This window comes from Alexandromys fortis, unplaced genomic scaffold (genome assembly GCF_014885135.2).
Source record: "Alexandromys fortis isolate MF-2015 unplaced genomic scaffold, M_Fortis_MF-2015_v1.1 scaffold_94, whole genome shotgun sequence".
NCBI lineage: Eukaryota > Metazoa > Chordata > Mammalia > Rodentia > Cricetidae > Alexandromys > Alexandromys fortis.
The window spans coordinates 4546607-4565883 of NW_026067979.1; the positions used below are offsets into that span (position 1 = coordinate 4546607).

General features: G+C 41.0%; 1 protein-coding gene across 5 annotated transcripts in view; it reads left to right on the forward strand.

Annotated features, from left to right (window-relative positions):
• Positions 1-19277, forward strand: part of Piezo2 (piezo type mechanosensitive ion channel component 2) — a 340070-nt gene that overhangs the window by 115220 nt on the left and 205573 nt on the right. For all 5 annotated transcript variants that reach the window (XR_007594600.1, XM_050157961.1, XM_050157964.1 and 2 more), the window contains exon 3: positions 17668-17793. Coding sequence is in view for 4 of the 5 variants with exons in the window: in XM_050157961.1 (XP_050013918.1) it covers positions 17668-17793 (126 nt within the window). In the remaining variant the exon portion in view is untranslated. The remainder of the gene's footprint in view (positions 1-17667; positions 17794-19277) is intronic.

Consider the following 19277-nt stretch of genomic DNA (forward strand, 5'->3'; position numbering starts at 1 on the left):
CTAGAAATATCCCAAACACATGTAGCCCCATATTTTCAGATAAGTAATTTTCAGCATGTGTTGGTCAGAGAAACACAGCGTCTGCCAGTGAGGGATAAAGTGTGCCTGGCAGAGCATCCAGGAGCCAGCGGGATGTTCTGTAGCTATTGACATTTCTGTATGCCATGTCCGGATTCTCTTTTCATTCCTGCAGAGTACAGTAGCCTTTTACTGTGACTTTCCTGTGAAGGAATCTTCCTGTTACATTCTTTACTGGGCAGCTCTGGAGATGGGTTGCATTCAGTTTTTGTTCATTTGCAAAAAAAAAAAAGTGTTTATGTTTGTCTTCACTTTTGAGGTCAGTTTTACTACAGACAAAATGCTGGTTGAAATCTCTGTCCTTGTAGCTTCAGTACTTTGGGTGTGTGGTTCTAGGGTCCTCTGGATTCCTTGATGATGCTTGTTGTATCTTCCTTTGGTTTTGCTCTCCTATGGCATGTTCCTTTGACACATCAAGTTTCCTCTCTTCTGACACTTTTGGAAGCTTTACCATGGCTTCCTAGAGTATTCCTGTGTATTTGTTCTGCAGGGTTCACCATGGTTCCTGGCAGAGTGAGGGTTGAATGAAGGAATTCATAAAGAGCATCCTAAATTGTGCCAAGGGCCATGCTTGGGTTCTCAGGGTGAGTTGGCACTGGATTGTTCATGGAAGATCTGGGACATCATATTATTTCTTCCGTAGTTTACCCTGGGCAATGAAACTTTATGGCATTTGGGAGTATAAATCATATTAACAAATGAGTCTATTTTGACTAAACAGAATTTAGTCTGGGGGGTTTTACTTACCAATTTGTTTCAAGAAGATTTTTTCAATCTCTCACATATTTTTATTTACTTCATTCATAACTACTTAAGGTCCCAGTTAAAAGAGAAAAGACACTATAGATAATGTAGATTATATAATTAAAAGATGCTTGAATATTGATTATACACACATAGGTAGGTAGATAGATAGATAGATAGATAGATAGATAGATAGATAGATAAAAAGATAGACGGATGTGTACATGGATGGATGATTAGATAGTGGAGGGTTCCCCCTGGCTGGTCTGGAACTTGCTATGTGGACCAGGTTGGCCTCAAACTCAGAGTCTACCTTCAGAGTGCTGGTATTAAAGTTGTGTGCCATTATGCCTAACTCAATTATATATTATTAAGGAGGACGTTTCATTGGAAGAATATACCTAAAAGTCAAGTCATAAACAAGATGGAAAGAACTGCATGTTGACATGCATGTACAAAGAAGGAAAGAGGGAGGGATCAAAGGAAGAGAAAGGCACAGAAGAAGGGGTTAACTTGAAGATGATAGGATAGAGGACTCATGTTCTTCAGACGCTTTGATTCCCAGCAGTAAGAAAGAGTGACATCAAGCCTAATAGGCCATTGCAATATTTGGTTGAAATCTGAGCTCATTCATTTAGCATCATCAAGGCAACTATTACCTCCTCTCTTCTCTGTCACACACTACCATGCTTGCTTGTACTGATGGCAGTTGAAGAGCTTACCTTGTGTGCTCCAAGCTCCCAATACACATGCTATATTAATTTATATATCACTTATAAGGCAGATATATCACTTATATATCTCCAGAGGCAGCCCTTTCACACACTCAACCCTTCCACCAGTATTTATCATGTGCTTTCAGCTAAATACTTTTCTATGAGTTGAGTATGACCTTAAAATCATGAATACTACATTTAAGAGAGAGATTCAGATAAAATATGTTGAGAATAAGATTAAGTAAAAGAATAAGAATAAAAAGGAAAAAAGAAGAAGAGGAAGAGGAGGAGGAGAAGAAAGAGGAGGAGAAGAGGAGGAGTAAGAGAAGGAAGAGGAAGAGGAGAAGGAAAAAGAAGGAGGAGGAGGAGAAGTAGCAGAAGCTCTTTCAGAATGATGAACTAGTATCCAGTACATCGGGAAGGGTGTCCAGTTCACCTTGGTAGCTCTGGAAAGTCTTTCTTAAAGGAGGAAGTCCATTCTGGAACTATGCAAAGAACAGAGAGGTATGGGAGATCTGGAAACAGAAACTGAACTGTATTTTGCCAGCATCACTAATACATGGAAACATCACTATAGCAATGGACCCATTAATTAAAAGGTTGCTTTCCTGAGGCATGATGGAGAGAAGCTGGGGACCATCTGTCTTTCCGGGAGACTCCCTGGCAGTTGAGTCATCGTCCAGCTGTTTGCGAGCACACACAAGGAGCAGAACACAGTGCTGGCCAGCAGCAGCCCTGAACTGGCTTCCACGGCACAAGAGGAAAATCCAGGGTCAGGGAAAACAAACAGAGTTGGTCCCAGGGCAGTTAGTCATCGTAACCTGGTGTGTGTTCCCTGTGGGAAAATAAAGCAGAAAGTCCCTTCTCTTGGCCAGCGAAGCTGTCATCTCATCACGGTGAGCATGCGTGTGAAGGTGCTGATGCGGATAGCAGCCCAGAGCACAGTGGCAGTGCCCAAGATTCATCTTCCTTGGACAGGCAGTGTTCCAAACGGGGTCCGGGAACCACAGCACACCTTCATGCAGTCCTCAGCTGGGGCTCTTGGTCCTGGTTCACATGAAAGTGAAGGCATGCTATTCTTCGTTATGTAAATTGCTGTGCCTGGCAAGCAGTCAGGATTGCACCGGTGCTCTCAAAAGATAAGCAAAAGGAGGAGGAAAAGGAGAGGGCCAATGGTGTCCCTGGCCTAAGAGAATGATGTGCAGCAGGGCGGAAAGGTTTTCAGGGTCCGGGTCATTGTTTTCTTGCAGGGACTTCAAGAGAGCCTGAACAATACACATCTGCTAATTGCTGTGTAAATGGACCACAGGGAGCAAGCCTGCTGAGAAAGGAAAAGACTCCTAATTGTCTTCTGCCCATTCGTTTTCATTTGTAGGTCCCTCAGCATAGGACTTGGCAAATGTGGCTTAATGAAATAACCAGAAAGATGAGCTCTTCTTGTTGGCTTAATGTGACAGACCCTTGCCAACACATACTGTAAGCAGCACACAGGGACCACTTTTCCTCCTGTATGTGATCTGCAGTTCTTATTATGTCTCTTCAGGAGCATTTAATGGGATCCCTTAAGTGCAGAGCATTGTGCTAGAGGTGGCCAGAGGGGTGCCCAGGGTCCTCCCTCAAGGAGCTCCCAGGATGACCACTTCAGGAAATGCACAAATTGCCTCTTAGGCTTCAAATGCCTTTTGAAAGGTAATGCTTTTGATTCCATCAACAAAGCAAACTCTTCTCACTGTTTTGCTCTGCAGGTTCTTCTTTTCTCCTTAGCCTGGATGCCCAAGGCAACTAGGGACTTGTCCATATGTCTCATCTTCTAAGACATCCAAAAAATGACTACAGCCTTTTATTCTCAAGTGTCAACTCTCTGCATTGTGAGTGCTGTGAACTCTGTAGAGGAGATAGATAGGGGGCAGAAGGTCTGGGCTTTTTGTGACATCCCAGTATTAGAAGTGAGGTAAGGCCAGTTTTCCAATCTGGAAATTTCACAGCAGTGTCTGGTAAAGAACCCAGTTAGTTCTTCTTTGTCCTTCTGGCTCAAGTTCTCCTAGAAGATAGGAAAAAGCAGCAATTAGTCCTGACTGTCACACCAGCCCTTGAAGGTAATAAATGCAAGATTTACAATAGCTCCACCCACAGGAACATGCCTGAGAATGAGGGAGATCTGGGCAGGAAGCAAAATGTCTCAGGGCACTCTTTGTTTCCTGTCCCTGAGCGGGACAACCAGTGGACCCACCAAAGAAAATTCTTCACATCTACATTGAATGTTTCCATTGACCTATTTTCCACCATTGGTCCTGGGTTTCTTTGAAAGAACCTGGGTTTCAGCACCAGAAGAATTAAGAAATGAGGGCACCACTGCTCCTAGATATGGTAGAGGAGGAGGTGTATTGTAGACAGGAAGGAGGAAACAGCCAAAGGCATCTGGAAGGGTCCAGACTAAACCGACCAATGAGAGGAGAGAAAGATGGGGAGAGTGGAAAGAGAAAGAGTGAAGAGGAGAGAAGACTACATGGGAACCAAGAGACCAAGAGAACACACAAACCAAAATGGCTGAGTTAGATAGGGAAGGGAAGCTGGGGGTAGGGAAATGATTCTTAGGGGCTGGAGAGGTTTACAGTAGGGATATGCCAGCCAGGATAAACTTGGTAACAGGTACTTGCTTGCGAGTAGGGAGAGCTGCTGTGAGAACCTAGTCCCCAGTGTCTGCTTTGATATATTTAAAAAGGCACCACAGTTAGCTGTTTGTCCTGGGTTTCTTTGAGACCTGACATCACTAAGCCATGAGAATGTACAAGGAAAGCCATTCTATTTCAGTGCTTTGAATCAGATTATCCAGTTTGACTTGTCATCATTTCTCTTTTCAGAAACCTAGGTATGCTCACATAAGCTTTTTGTGTGTTGGTTTGTTTATATCCAGATGCCCTTCTGCACCCTCTAATGCAGATCCAAAAAATACCTAACTAACTTAGAATGATAAAATTTCAGGATATTTTTGAGAACTGACTTCTGATATTTGATATCAGCTTTCTACTGGCCATGGCGAAATTAGAGGAGGTGAAAAGGCATGGGATCATCTTCAAGGAGCTGAGTGGTGTGGGCACAAACAGGAACACAGGTGGTTTGTGACCTGATCAAATGAAGCAACACATAGGGAATGAAAACAGATATCCATTATTACTGAATCACTGGGACACTGACTAGGAAATTTCGTGATTATCAAATACAGATTTTTCTGTTTATTTATATTCATAAACATTTTGATTTCAAATATTCTTCTGTTAACACAGGAACCAGCAAATGGCAACCACCAGTCCAACATTTCTTATATCCACAAATTTTTTTGTGTTTAATGAACTAATTTAAACCTTTTGAAAAATATTTCATAACATGGAAACGTCTTGAAGATTTTGTTGAACCACAGCTATGCCATTTTTCTGTGACCCTTAACAAGATATATAAGATAGTTAGGATATAAAGACAAAAGGAATTTCTGTCTCACTGTTTTGATAGATTGTTCCAGTCGCTTGGGACTGTTGTGAAGTAACACGTCATGAGAGGAAAGTGTACTGGGGAAAAGAGAAGTAAAGGAAGGGGACAGGGTCCCACTACTGCCTTCATAAGCACCCTAACAGTGACCTAATACCTTCCAGACTCCGCAATTTAAATGTTCCGAAACATCCTATTAGCTTCTCCCTGGGACACTGGAACATTTTCAACAACCAGCCTTTGGGTGACATTCAGAATTCAGATTATAGTAACAGCCATGAGAAATATGCCCATGTGTTAGTTGTGATTTCCTTTAAAGCTACAAGCCTAGTATTGAGCAGCATCAGCAAAGTGTATCCCATGAAGCCTGAAACACTTCTGGTCCTCAGAGCTAAGGATCTAGAATGTCCAGCTCTGTGGCCAGCTTTGGCTCATCCAGTCTGCACACACTCAATGTGTGTGTATATTTTGCAAGAGCTCTTCCCTGATCAACTTGAAGCAACAGTGCCATGTCTAGTTTCTAAATGGCACTGTCTTTCTGGGTTCACCTAGCATTTGCCCTACTCTAGACTAGAGACATCATAGTCTGGAGTATAAGATGAACAATACATGGTAGTTGCAAAGTCATTATTTATAGCATGAACTAATTATCTGATAAACAATTAGAAGATCAAGATTGTTTTCATTGTTCTTGCAGATTTCCTGGAATTCTCAAATGTATGACAGAATTTTCTCATTCTCCCCTCTGTGTCTTTTAAGTATTATTTTAAATTTATCTTTGTTGCTATGCTCTGTGTTTTGGATGAACAACTTAGCAATATCAAATTCACTAAATTTATCTAGCTAATCTGGGGCTTCGTTTATATAGTGCTTAAATAATGAGATGAAAATATTTCTATGTCTGTGACTCAGCTTTTAATGGAACGCCACATTTCTATTTATAAAGAAATGTCTTGTTCACAGGTTAGAGTGATTTATTTATGTTTTTTTTTGAGAATCTCAAGACACTTAGCTTAAATTTACTTCAATATTTGTCTTAAGACTGTTTTCCATTGCTGTAACAAAGTATCAGAAGTTAGGTACAGTATATAAGGGGGGGTGTCTTAGTTAGGGTTTTATTGTATGTGGAAACACCATGACCACAGCAGCTCTCAGAAAGGAGAACACTTGGGACTGGCTTGCAGTTGAGAGGTTTAGTCCTTTAGTCCATTATCATCATGGTGGGAAGCATGGTGGCATGCAGGCCAACGTGGTGCTAGAGAAGTAACTGAGAGTTGTACATCTGGATCAGTAGACTGCAGAAAGAGAGAGAGGGACACTGGGCCTGGCTTGAGCATCTAAAACCTCAAAGCCCACCCTCAGTGACACACATCCTCCAACAAAGCCACACCTACTCCAAAAAGGTCACACGTTCTAATAGTGCTACTCTCTGGTGACCAAACTTCAGTCTGAGTCTATGGGGGCCATTGTTATTCAAACCACCCTAGGTGGGGTTGTAGAACTCAGTTTAGAAAGCTGGATGGCTTTGTATGCATTTGTTTTGTATCGAGGGTCCATGATCAGCATATTTCTAAAAATATAAGGATCTCCTATGAGGTCTACTTCCCTAAAAATTCCATCATCTCCCAGAAGATTAACCTTCATAAGGCAATGAAAGACTCAAGGCCCTTTAAGCCACATTGGAGCACCGGACTGAAATCTCAAGGTCCAAAGCAGGAGCAGAAGGAGAGCGAATATGAGCAAGGAACGCAGGACTGCGAGGGGTGCACCCACACTGAGACAATGGAGATGCTCTATCGGGAACTCACCAAGGCCAGCTGACCTGGGTCTGAATAAGCCTGGGTTAAAACCGGTCTCACTGAACATAGAGGACAATGAGGACTACTGAGACATCAAGAACAATGGCAATGGGTTTTTGATCCTATTGCATGTATTGGCTTTGTGGGAGCCTAGGCTGTTTGGATGCTCACCTTACGAGACCTGGACAGAGGAGGGTTTTCCTTGGACTTCCCACGGGACGGGAGGGAGGGAGGGGGACATGATTGGGGGAGGGGGAGGGAAAGGGGAGGCGGAGGTGGGGAAGAGACAGAAATATTTAATAAATAAATTTTAAAAAAAAAGAAAAAAAAAGCCTAGCATAGACACACAAATCTGTAAAAAAAAAAAAAAAGAAACAGTTATGCAAACTGTAGCAGCAGTTACAGATGGGGCCATGAGTTTTTGCTAAGCAGATACCTGTGTGCTGCAGGCAATCTGACTTCAGGGTGCGCATATGCCACTTGAGACCAGTCTGTGTCTAGACCAGGAGGTCCCAGTGGCTCTGTCATGTACCTCATCCATCTCCCAGCACAACCCCATGTTTAGTCTTCTATCTAACAGTGGTTGACCCATCCTGTTCACATCTAGTTCCTCCCCAGTGATCTTTACCTGCAGGAAGTTGCTTTGACTGTATCACACTCCTTTCAGGTCAGTATGCATGTTTTCTGTTCTAAACCTTTTCTAAGGGCCAGTCTGCATCCAGATCCCAAAGAATTAGCTCAGGTCTCTGCTCCAGCTTAGATGACTTTGATACTTGGTTTCTCCTGGGTCAGTGCTGGTTTCCTCACTATCCTACATGAGTACTCTGCACCTCAGTGTTAGGTGACAGTGGCCTCTCCATCAGGGCCAAAGAGACAAAGAACAAAGATGACAGTAGCCTCTCGATCAGCCTCAGAATGACAGCTTAGAATATACACAAAAAGGTATCTACTTTCCCGTGGGTCCCTGGCAGGAAGTATAGATGTCTACTAAAAACTTCTGCACTGAAATCTCTGTCCCAGAGCTCTTTCCAGATAACCCAGCCTAGGACAGTAGCTGATATTGCAGGGACATAGCCCCAAGTTTTAGAATCCCACCAACCTTATTCACCACACTAGGCCAGAGGATTCCCTTAGCATAAGTGTGTAAGGAAGGATGTTGTAGAATCAAGACTAAACCTCAAGTATTCAGTTCAGAGGAGGGAAGTGTGGAAGCATGATGTATTAACCCTCAGATTCCTTCCTATGGTTCTTGATCATCACTGCCCTATATTTTCAGAGTACTGTTTGTATCCCTTTAATTGAGCAATAGATTTTGGAAGAGATTCTAACACTTTAATAGTTACTAAGGGGTTGGTGAGACAGTGCTGTGGTTAAAAGTATTTATTGCTTTTACAGAGGACCCAGGCTTAGTTCCCAGCACCCATATGGTGGCTCACAAAGATCTGTAACTCCAGGGGAACTCCAATTCCTGGAGATCTTGACACCCTCTATTAACCTCTGTGAGCACCAGGCATACCCATGGTGCAATACATATATGTAGGCAAATAAAATTATATAAATCTAATTTTTTAAGTTATTAAATAATAGGGCATAAAATGAGAGAAGGAGAAGGGAACAATCTACCACCCTTCCTCTGCTCACTCCTGCATTGCTCACAGCTTCTTTCCAGTGAGACACTTTTCACACACACACACACACACACACACACACACACACACACACACACAGGTTTAATGTGCTGTGAAGGATGGCCTCAGTGAGTTGAAGATGTGGTTAAGCGTTGTCTCTCTCCATTTCTATTAGCTTGGCCCCAAGGAAACATCCATCATTCGAAATCCAAGTGCTAGAGTTTTCATGTGCTTGACCTAGAAGCTTGACTGCTTAGTCTGAGGATTCTTCTTCTAGCAAGTAGGTATCCGTGTCCCATTTCATTCCCAACCTAAGGAAAGCCCTCAGTGTTTTGTCAACACTTCATGTGTTTCTTTGTACAGCATATGTTACGAAGGGTTCTTTAAATATAAACAAATTGTTTCTCAAGATATTTTCTCTAAATGTTTGGCATATAATTGAGTAGTCATTCTATATGGCTTTTCTGATCAAGCTGTCAGAAAAAATAGCACTTTGAGAATGAGCCACAGAAGATTCTTACTTCTTAAAACTCCAGTTTTAGGAGGATTTGGCGTTGGGTTCATTATTATACCTGGAAACCCATAACAATAAAATACTGCAGTTTTCATTTCCTCAGAAAGGAAAATTGCCACAAAGCCCAGGGCTTCCCTTTAAAATTTTCAGAGATTGTTGGCTCAGATTGCTTCATAAACGGAAAATTTCAAAGTTAGCTTAAGGAAGCTGGCACCATCTGGAGAGCCTTGGGTCTTCCATGTGTGCTTGCCACATTCAGGTCGCCTGGAAGTCAGGGAACTGGAAATGTTGGCTAAGGCAATGACACTCCTCTGTTTCCTTCAGGAGTGTAATAAACTAGAACTCAAGTTTATACCTACTTTATTATTTTGTTTTTTTTAATTGAAAATACTTTAAACAATATATTTTGATCACGTTTCTCCCTCCCCCAATTCCTACCAGTCACCTCCACCCACCCAACCACATATTATTTTTTCTCTCTTTCATTAAAAACAAAAAATAAACAAAAGAACCCGTCCCCAAAAATGGAAACCCAAAATAGGCAAACAAAAGACCAATAAGGTAAAAATAAAATATTACCCCAACAAAAACTAGACAGGCAACAAAAATACCATTTATTGCATTTTGTGTTGATTAGCTACTCCCAAGTGTGGGGTCTGTTCTAGAATGTGGTAACTATGCCCCGTGAGATTCCATCAAAGAAAACTGATTTCCCCATTGCCAGCAGATGTCAACTGCAAATAGCTTCTGATTTAGGGTATAAGCTGTGTCCACTTCCCCTCTCAGTGTTGGGGTTCCTTCTGGCTTCAACATATGTAGGCCTTAACTCCTGCTGCCATAATCTCTATGAATTCAATCAGTGCCGTTATACCTAGAAGACAATGTTTCCTTGGAATCACCCAATATCTCTTACACTCCTTTCATCTCCCCTTCCACATAGATCCCTGAGCCCCAGGAGGACAGATTTGGTGAACACACCCCATTTAGGTCTGAGAGCTTCAAAGTGCCTCTGTGCACAATGTCCAGTTGTGAGTCTCTGGGTTAGTTCCCTTCTGTGGCAAGAGGACGAGGGCTGAGTGATGCACTGATCTATAGGTACAGCACGATGCCATTCAGAGTCATTTAATTGTTATGTTTCTTTAGCAGAATAGTGGTAGGTTTCCCCATAGGACCCATGACATAGCTAACCTCAGGTTTTTGGCCACTTCAGCAGTGTCAGATATGGGTTCCATCTCATGGAGTGGGCCTTAAATCCAACCAGAAAGTGATTTTAAAAACCCAGTTCCTGGATGGAATCTGAAACAACAATAGTTGGGGGTTGTTTTGTTTTTAGATCTCCATTTGAGGAAATCTAATATAAACAAGAAAAACTCTGTTTAAAACTCAAGATAAAATTTGTTTAGAAACACTCTACTCTCCCACTTAGCTACTTAGTCCCTTTGTTAGTTTTTAATTTCTTCCTTTTTGGTATCCAGATGGTTGGAGAAACAGTGTGTACTTATGGAGTGTAGTGTCTCAGCCATGGGTTACTGATTTTGTCTCTCTGTGTGCTCAGTTGCTTTTAGAAATTATTTTGAAGTTGCTCCGTTGCTTGTCCTTGTATATATGCCCCATTTCTTCATGTTGCTATGAATTGACATATCATCTGATAATTCCAGATTTTAGACACATTCTTATCAAAATTAACTGTTGAATGCCTGGAATCAATAAGAAAAATTGAATAAAACCCCATCATTTCAACAGACACAGTGATAGCATTTGGCAAATACACTCTGAAACTGTGACTATAAATGATATTTCTTATCAGGATTAAGAGTGTGTATGGAAGACCACAGCTAACATTATGCTTAATGGTAAGGGGCTGAACACTTATGAATTTCCCTCCAACATCAGAAATAATATGTGGATTTCCACTGTTTGGAGCTGAATTATATTTGTCCAAAATCTATACTTATTTCTGTCTTATTTCTGCTACATCAGAATGTGACTTAGGGGGATGGGCACACACTCAAAAGCTTAACATAAATTAACATTAGGTAATTAGAGTGGATTCTTAATCCAACCTCCCTGGTGTCCTTACAGAAGGAGGAAATTTAGAGTCATACACAGACCCCAGGGATGTGCCTGTTCAGGATGCTCATGATATGAAAGTGATCAGGCACAGCCCAGGAGAGAGGCCTTTGATGAAGATGCTCCGAGAACAGCTTGATCTGAGGCTCTATTTCCCAAAGCTGCAAGAGAATAAAATAGTTGTTTAAGCATCAGTATGGCTTGGGATGGTTAGTGAGTAAATGCCAGCTACTCGAGTGTGAGGACCTGAGTATGGAACCCAGGTACTCATGTGTAGCTGGAATTTTCTTTAGGCTACCAACCAACTCCCAAATAAAGACACAGAGACTTATTATTTATTATGAATCCTTGGCCTTAGCTTAGGCTTATCCCACTAGCTCTTTTAACTTAATTTAACCTGTTTCTATTATTCATCTGCATTTTGCCTCAGGGTCTTTTTACTTTTCTTACATTCTGCATGTCCTACTTTCCTGATTCCTCTGTGTCTGTCTGTCTGACCCTTTGCATCTCCCTGTCCTCTCCTTTTCTTTCTTACTGGAGCTACTGGAGCCTAAATTCCTCCTCCTACTTACTCTCCCTGCCTGGAAGTTCTGCTTATACCTCCTCCCTTGCTATTGGCCATTCAGCTTTTTACCAGACTAATCAGGTGCCTTAGGGAGGCAAGGTAAAACAGCAACACACCTTTACATAATAGAACAAATTCATCACACCTTTATATAGTTAAACAAATATTCCACAATGCTCATGGAAAATGTCAGTGTTGGTAGAATGACCCTATACGGCTGGTGCTGGGAGATGCAGAGACAGGTGGATCCCTGAAGCTGTTAGCCAGATAGCCTAACTAGACTAAGGGACTCCAAGTTTGGTAGCAGCTCCATTTCAAAGAAAATAGAGAAGGAAAGCAATCTAGGAAAGACCCCAAGATCATCTTGGGTCTCTACACACATCTGACCTTTCATGGACAATGGGCACACACCAACACTAACAAGTATACACAAGCACATTGACAACTCCTGAAGGCACGAAAATAAGGCAGCTTTCTGTTGGATTAGTTTGACCAGGAACCAGCCACTGGTTCCTGGATTTCTCTACTTTTCTTGATCTTCCATCTGTAAGCAGGAAAACTTACATAAACAGGAGAGATTTCTAACCAAAATGTTGAAGGTGTGGCCAGGTTCCTCCTGACGGCTTATCGAAACGTGCAATAGAAGAATGGTACACGGGGGAGGGCTGGCTCACTGAAGAATGGATTGCTGAAAAAAAAAAAGGAACCAGAATTTAAGGACTTGTGAAACCCCCAACCATCTATCATTACAAAAACAAGAATGACCTGTGACCCCGGCACACGGGAAGCAGAGGTAGGAGGAGGGTCAGGAGGTCAGATTAGTCTATATAAGGAAATTCTATCTGAAAACACCAACAAACACAGAACATTCTGGACACCAGTAACTTTTGAACAACCATCTAATGAAGATCACCAGGTGACTTACACATTCAATCAACTATCACAGAAGGAAAACTGCCAGCTGAGAGTTTTAAGGCACTGATACGGGACAGAATGGAGGAAGAACGCTATTCCTTTGGTTCTAAGTGTGTTCTTCAGCTTCAGTGAAAAGGGAAGATGACCCTAACATCATAACTGATACTGTCACTATAGGCCCCTGGGACACGGGTCTGGGAGGTAGAGATGACTGTCACTTCAGAGGACTGGGTCACCTTCTTAGTTTCAGTGTGCCAGTATGCTACCACCAAGAGCCTTCAGGTGTGCTTAGCATAGAGATTTGGGGCCTTCATTCAAGGCCCCAGGGTAAAACTGCCATCTCCTAACCCATAGTCGGAAGGGCAGGCTATTGATTGAGCCAGAGAGGCTGCTCCAAATTTCAACTCCTCTGCAATCTTCTACACCAGGTTCTAAGCTTACTGCAAATGCATGACTTCTTACAGTCTATCTCTTCTAGATGGGAATATTTGTATTATGCTATTCCACTGATGCATTTTGGGAGGAAATAACAATTTTCAATGTGCACTGGGGCTTCAGTTTTCCTCACTATGAGTCGCATGTTGGGCTTCACTCATATCTGAGTCCAAATATACTGAGATAAAAGTAGAGGCTGAGACTTGATGTTCACATGGGTTAAAACCTTGGGCTGGGGTGAACCTGTGTTGCAAGTGGGGAAGACAGGGACTTTGGGTATCCAGGGTACAGAACAATAGGAGCTGATTTATGCCCCTCATGTTAGTTCACCTTTCTATTACTGTGACAAATACCTAGGATGACCAACTTATAAAGACAGATGATTTACCTTGGCTTACTTTAGGGGGTTTCCAGTGTATGATCAGTTGGCCAACTGCTTTGGGACTTGTGACAAGGCAGTACATCTAATCTATTGTCCAGAATGCCCAAGTGCAATTTAACAAAGCAAAATTTTATTCTTCTTAGAAAATATGTAAGTATCCAAGAAGCACATGAACATACGCTTAACCTCCTTAGGCATCAGAGAAATGCAAACCAAAGCAACCATGGGACACCACTTGATACCCAATAGGACAGCAATACTGAAAATATAACCTAGAGAAAACCCAACGAGTGTTGGCAGAGATAGGAAGAAACTGGAGTCTCATACATGGCTAGTGAGAATGTGGTATGCACACTTGCCTGCTAGGAAACCTTTGCTGGCTCCTGACAAAAATCTACATAGAATTGTCATATGCTCTAACAATTCCTCTTCTAGGGATCTAAATAAAATATATTAAAGCAGGTACCCAAATCAATCAGTCAATCAATCAATCAATCAATCAATCAATCAATCTCAATCTCTCTCTCTGTATGTGTGTGTGCATATTTAATATTATATTATATTATATTATATTATATTATATTATATTATATCACTGGTAATAACAGTTGAATGGCCAAGTGCACAAAGGCAGGAGAATGGGCAGGTACACTTTCATTTATCCATAAAGAGAGTGAAGAAGACTGATGGTCCCACTGTGTGAACAAACCTTCAAACGTCCTGCCAAGCAGTCACAAAACACCTCTGTGGATGGTGATATACACTGGCAGTATCTACAGAGTCACGGAGCTGACTCATGAAGGCCAGGTGGGGGAGGGAAAGTGGAAAATATTTGTTTGATTGTTGTGCAATTAACGGAGAGGCTCTTTGCACAACATTGTGTGTGTACTGGATAGTCCTGAGTCTGTTGTGAGAATTTTGCCTCAATCAATAGTATATAGAAAAGGAGACATTTGCTGTGTTGAGCCTTACTTCTCTGCAGTAAAAATGATCAAAACGACAGCGGAACTGAGATGAAACCCAAAGGCTATTTCCCCCTCCGACTTCCGCTTCTATAGATTTTGAGCTTTTGATTATCTTAGGGCTAATCAAATTCAGTTTCATTTAGCTGAGTTTTCACTTCCGTGGCTAATCGCATTCCCACACTGTATTGTTCCAAGAGTCAGAAAACATAAAGCTGTTGCATTCTAGGATGGAAAACAAAACCTGTCCTTGGTTTTCTCTCTCTGTGATGTTCTGGATTTAAAGCATCACTTTCGATGGCAGTTCCCTCTTTTATCTGAGGACTGGCCCCTGTGCCCAGATGTGCTTCAGCAGACTGCCATGTCACATAGTCCCCAAGGAGAAGGATACACGAGGGCAGGTGTCACAGGAATTAAGATAACCTGCTGTCTATGATCACTGACTTCCTTCAGTACATGTTGGTTGACTACGGATGTAGGAAATATTCAACTTGTGGTAGTTCCGTATTTTACATGAACTTTGATACTTGACTGCAACTACTATTGGCGTTTATTCTGGCTTCTTTTTTTATATTATTTTGATGCTTGTTTCTATTTCTTTTGGATCTATTTATTTTATTTTATGTATATCAATATTTTGCTTGTATATATGGGTTTGGTCACATGCTGGTCTCTGAGGAGGTCAGAAGAAGGCATCAGATCCCCTGGATGATTACAGATGGTGATGAGCTATCATGAGGATGCTAGGAAATGAACCTGGAGCCACCAAAAGAGAAGAACCTGGATTGTCTGGAAGAGCAACAAGTGCTCTTAACCACTGGGTCATCTTCCAACCTTCAGTTTTTGCCTTGTGATTACCATGAAACTTACATAATGTATCATACACTTAAAATAATCTATTATTATTAATCATACCTTTATTTTAATCACATAGAAAAGCTATACTTTTTCCATCCCATATTATATTGTCATCATTTATGTCTTTACAAATCAAAGTACTTTAATTATTACAATTACACTTATTTTTAATATTTTCTATTCTAACTCTTTATATTAATGTGAGTTAAATTTGATTTGCATACTGCCATGACAGCCTTACAAGTATTCTCAATTTGGCTATTGACGTACTATGCCTGTGGATTTTATGGCTTCCTATGCTTTCATTCTTTTAGAAGAGACAACTTTAGCTCACTTTTCTTGTTGCTTCTTTTGATTCTTGTGCCGTCTCTGTCCCTCAGGCAAGCTTGGTTCCCGAGAGCCTCTCCTGTGTTTTCAGAGGGCAGCACTTCTGCGTGCTCGGTTTCGTACCTTATCTGTAGCCAGCACAGGTTAATTGCTGAGATGTGCACGTGCTGCTGAGGTCTGCATGTTTTCTGTCGGAGCTGGTACAGGCCATGCTCAAGAAGGTACAAGGAGCTGAACCACGAAAGGGAGAGTAGGCAGCCCGGGGGAGGCATCAGCTGGTCATGGCCACACTCAGGTGTGTCACATTGCCGGGTCCACAAGCGTGTCTCTTAGTGGAGTCTTCAGGCTGGCTCTTAGGGCCCATGGCTGGCAATGAAGAGCCACAGGTGAGATGGAGTACACCCCCTTCTCTTCTCCCTGTTCTTACCTGTTGCTGGTTGATTTCCATTGGCTTGTTCCAGAAGTTCTCTTGATGAGATGAGACGGAAGTGAGCTGTCTGAGCTACAACCCTGCAGGACTGAGGCCATTGAGCACCCACACGATTCTCAGTTTTCCCAGGAGGAGAACATACAAACCAATCCAGCCTCTCCTTGTAGCAAGCTCTGTTGACCATGGGAGAGGCAGGGGCAGTATGAAGCTGGCCCTCTTACCCTTCCCATTGTGCTCACATCTGAATCCCTTCTTCCTTGGGGAAGGTGGAGACACAGCCGCTGGGGCTTCCACAAAATATGTCTAAGTGTGGCTGCCAAAATGGTGTTTCTGTGGGAGACGACAGTGCCACCTTCCCATATCGTTCTATCATTGTCTTGTCGTTTGTTGAATCAACACAGATATGGCTGTAGTTAATAAAAATAAGTTAGTTTTGTGAGCAATGATATTCCATCTGGTTTTTTTTTAACCTTCTCCATAAGGAATCTGAGATTTTGTGTGTTTTAACAGAGGTTTGTAGTGAATCTTAATAACCATAGGGCACACCAGCCTCATTCACCTCTGAACTTATTTCTCAAGACTGACAGAGTGAGATCATTTTACTCTTAAATATATATTTACACTGTCTATTGAAAACCTCAAAACATCCTTTCTTGTATATACTGAAATGTTTTTGAAAGTTTAGGTTTCTTTTCGTATTTTATTGAATTTTTTTTTTGAACTTACTGACTGATTTTAAGGGAAATTTGCAACTTTTATCATACAGCATCTCTTTTGTGAATGTAAATTATCCCTTTATTCATTCATATCATTTTTATACTCCCATAAAAGCCTTCTACACTCTTTATTAGGTTAATGCCTAAATATTTTTATTAGCCAAGATTCTATCAAAGAGTAGTAATGCCATAGAAAATCTATGAACATGTGATTCAGATATTTTTCAGCATCTTATTTATTTCAAAGAATTGGCTTACAGAATTTCCTGTATGAACTGGCTGAGAAAATCCACAGTCTTCACTGTAGGTCATCAAAGAGAGGTGATGAACAGCCCAAGTTCACGGGCTGATGCCTAAATGCTCACCAAAATCAGGATGCTTGTGTCATTGTGATTTATTCAACATTTAAAGTCAGTTCCCTGCATTCTTAGTTTTCTTAGCTATTTCTTTAAAGTCATTAATGCTTTTTTGCCTTTTTGGTATCAAGAAAAGTAGTACGAATGCATTAGTATGTGAATTTCACATGGATTTCTTATATTAAACCTATTTGTACTCTGATAAATATGCCAAGCTATATTTTATTCTATTTAAATGGTTAACATTTTTTATAATTTATGTCTATGCTCACAGGTGAAATTGATTTACAGTTTTCTTCCTTATCTGTGTTTAATTTTGAAATTGAACTTATCATAACTTTGTAGGATGTCTTAGGTTACTTTCTTCTTATTTTTAATTTCTTAAACTACTTTTATTAAGAGAATATTATGGGTCCATTCCATGCTAGCTATGTTTTTCTATACAATTTTCTGATCTGGCACTTGTTTCTAATCCATGGTAACAAACAGGAAATTTGTCAAGAATTTCCTTATACTTAATTTTCATATGTAAAGACAGTTATATAATATTGCAAAGTAAATGAGATGTCCTTTGTCTGTAGGTTTATAATTAAGATAAGAATCACATTGCTTCACTTTTGAGACAGGCTTGGGGCTTCCATATGGTTGCCATGCGAGCACTCCCTGACACTCCAATGCTTCCTCCCCAGGACACACAGGGCGGTTGCTCCAGTCTCTGTGCCTCACCAGCCTCTCCTTCCTGCTGCTGCATATCATTTTCCACATCACACTGGCCAGCCTGGAAGCTCAGCATCGCCTCGCCCCTGCTTACAACTGTGAGTACCAGCCTTGTGCTTCCCCTCAGTGTGCGTGCACTGGAGCTAGCTATCATCACACCCAAAGGAATCTGTGACATGGTTGCACTATGGGATTCATTGTCATTTTGGTCATTCACTACTCTAGTGTAGAATAATGTAGGTGAGTGTGCATGTATGAATGTCTATATATAGGATTTGCCATGGAAAGCGAGGTCTCCAATTTAGATGTTGGCATCATATATGATTGTAAAACATAGTCATTGGTCTTATTCTAAGACTGGGATTTGCATAAATCTCTCAAAACTCAACTGTAGGACAGGAATGTCCAATCTGTGATGAGAGTACAGAAACTTAATGATATTACGTGATTTAATTGTGACAAACACAGTATAGCATTTGTTATGTCAATGGGAAATGGCATAATGCATATCATTTATTTTCAAACTGTTTTTTTTCACGTGATATTTATGAGGAAGCAAATGTCTCACTCAGAGTGTAAACTTATGATATGAGAAAGTCAATATATTTACTACTTGGTTCAGCTGTTCTCATCCCAAAGTAAATCATACTTCAGTTTCAGTAGAATTTGTGTTTGTCTATTGAAAAAATAAACATTTCAAGTAGATGGAATCCAATTCGTGTGTTTTCAGTTAAAACTAAAGAGACTCTGAGATATTTGAAATAGGCTCTAATAACAGTTTTGACTTGTCAGTTTTTCTTTGAGAAACCCATTTGTGGTTTTGAAATTTCCTGAACTTTCATGAGCGCAAGTACAAGGAAAAGGAAGTAAACACTCCTTCCTTGTAAAATGAAAAAGATCAGAATTCTTCATGCACCTGAGGGCATTAAGTTAAATACAGTGTAGGATTCTGTGATGGTGTTTGCAGTCATAAATTATTCATTAGCCGTCTCTCTGAAACCTTGAGACATTTGCAGAGCTAAGGATTTATTAGGTTCAAAATTCCTTTAATAGCAATTGCTGCCCAAATTGCTATTTGAAATCTCTATTTTAAGATAGGGCTGTTTGTCTTTAAACTAATATGTATGTACCATAAATCTACCCAACTTAAATATATAACTCAGAGGGATTGTTTTAACCTATTCAAAATTGCAGGTAATTATTCAGAATGCTAGTTAAAACCATACTCTTCATTCCTAAAGGCATAGCATACCTATGGAGAGGTGTACTCCAGTGTCCTTTTGCAAGTAATATCATTTGTTGAGGGACACAGAAGATGTTGAGGTGCATCAGCTTAGATGAAACTCACTGTCATTTTTGGAGTCCGTCTCTGGGTGTTTCTGTATTTCCTGCAACGAGGCTGTCCCACAGTTCTACATAGATACAAAATGCAACATGAAATTACAACACAACTTTCTCTTCTCTGGATTTATAAATGTGTTTATTTTGTATGTGTTCTCTCATGAAGTAGAGGTATGTTGAAATTAGGAGCGGCAGGGCTGCGTCCCCGGCACCCGGCCGCCCGCATGGCTAGTTTATACCC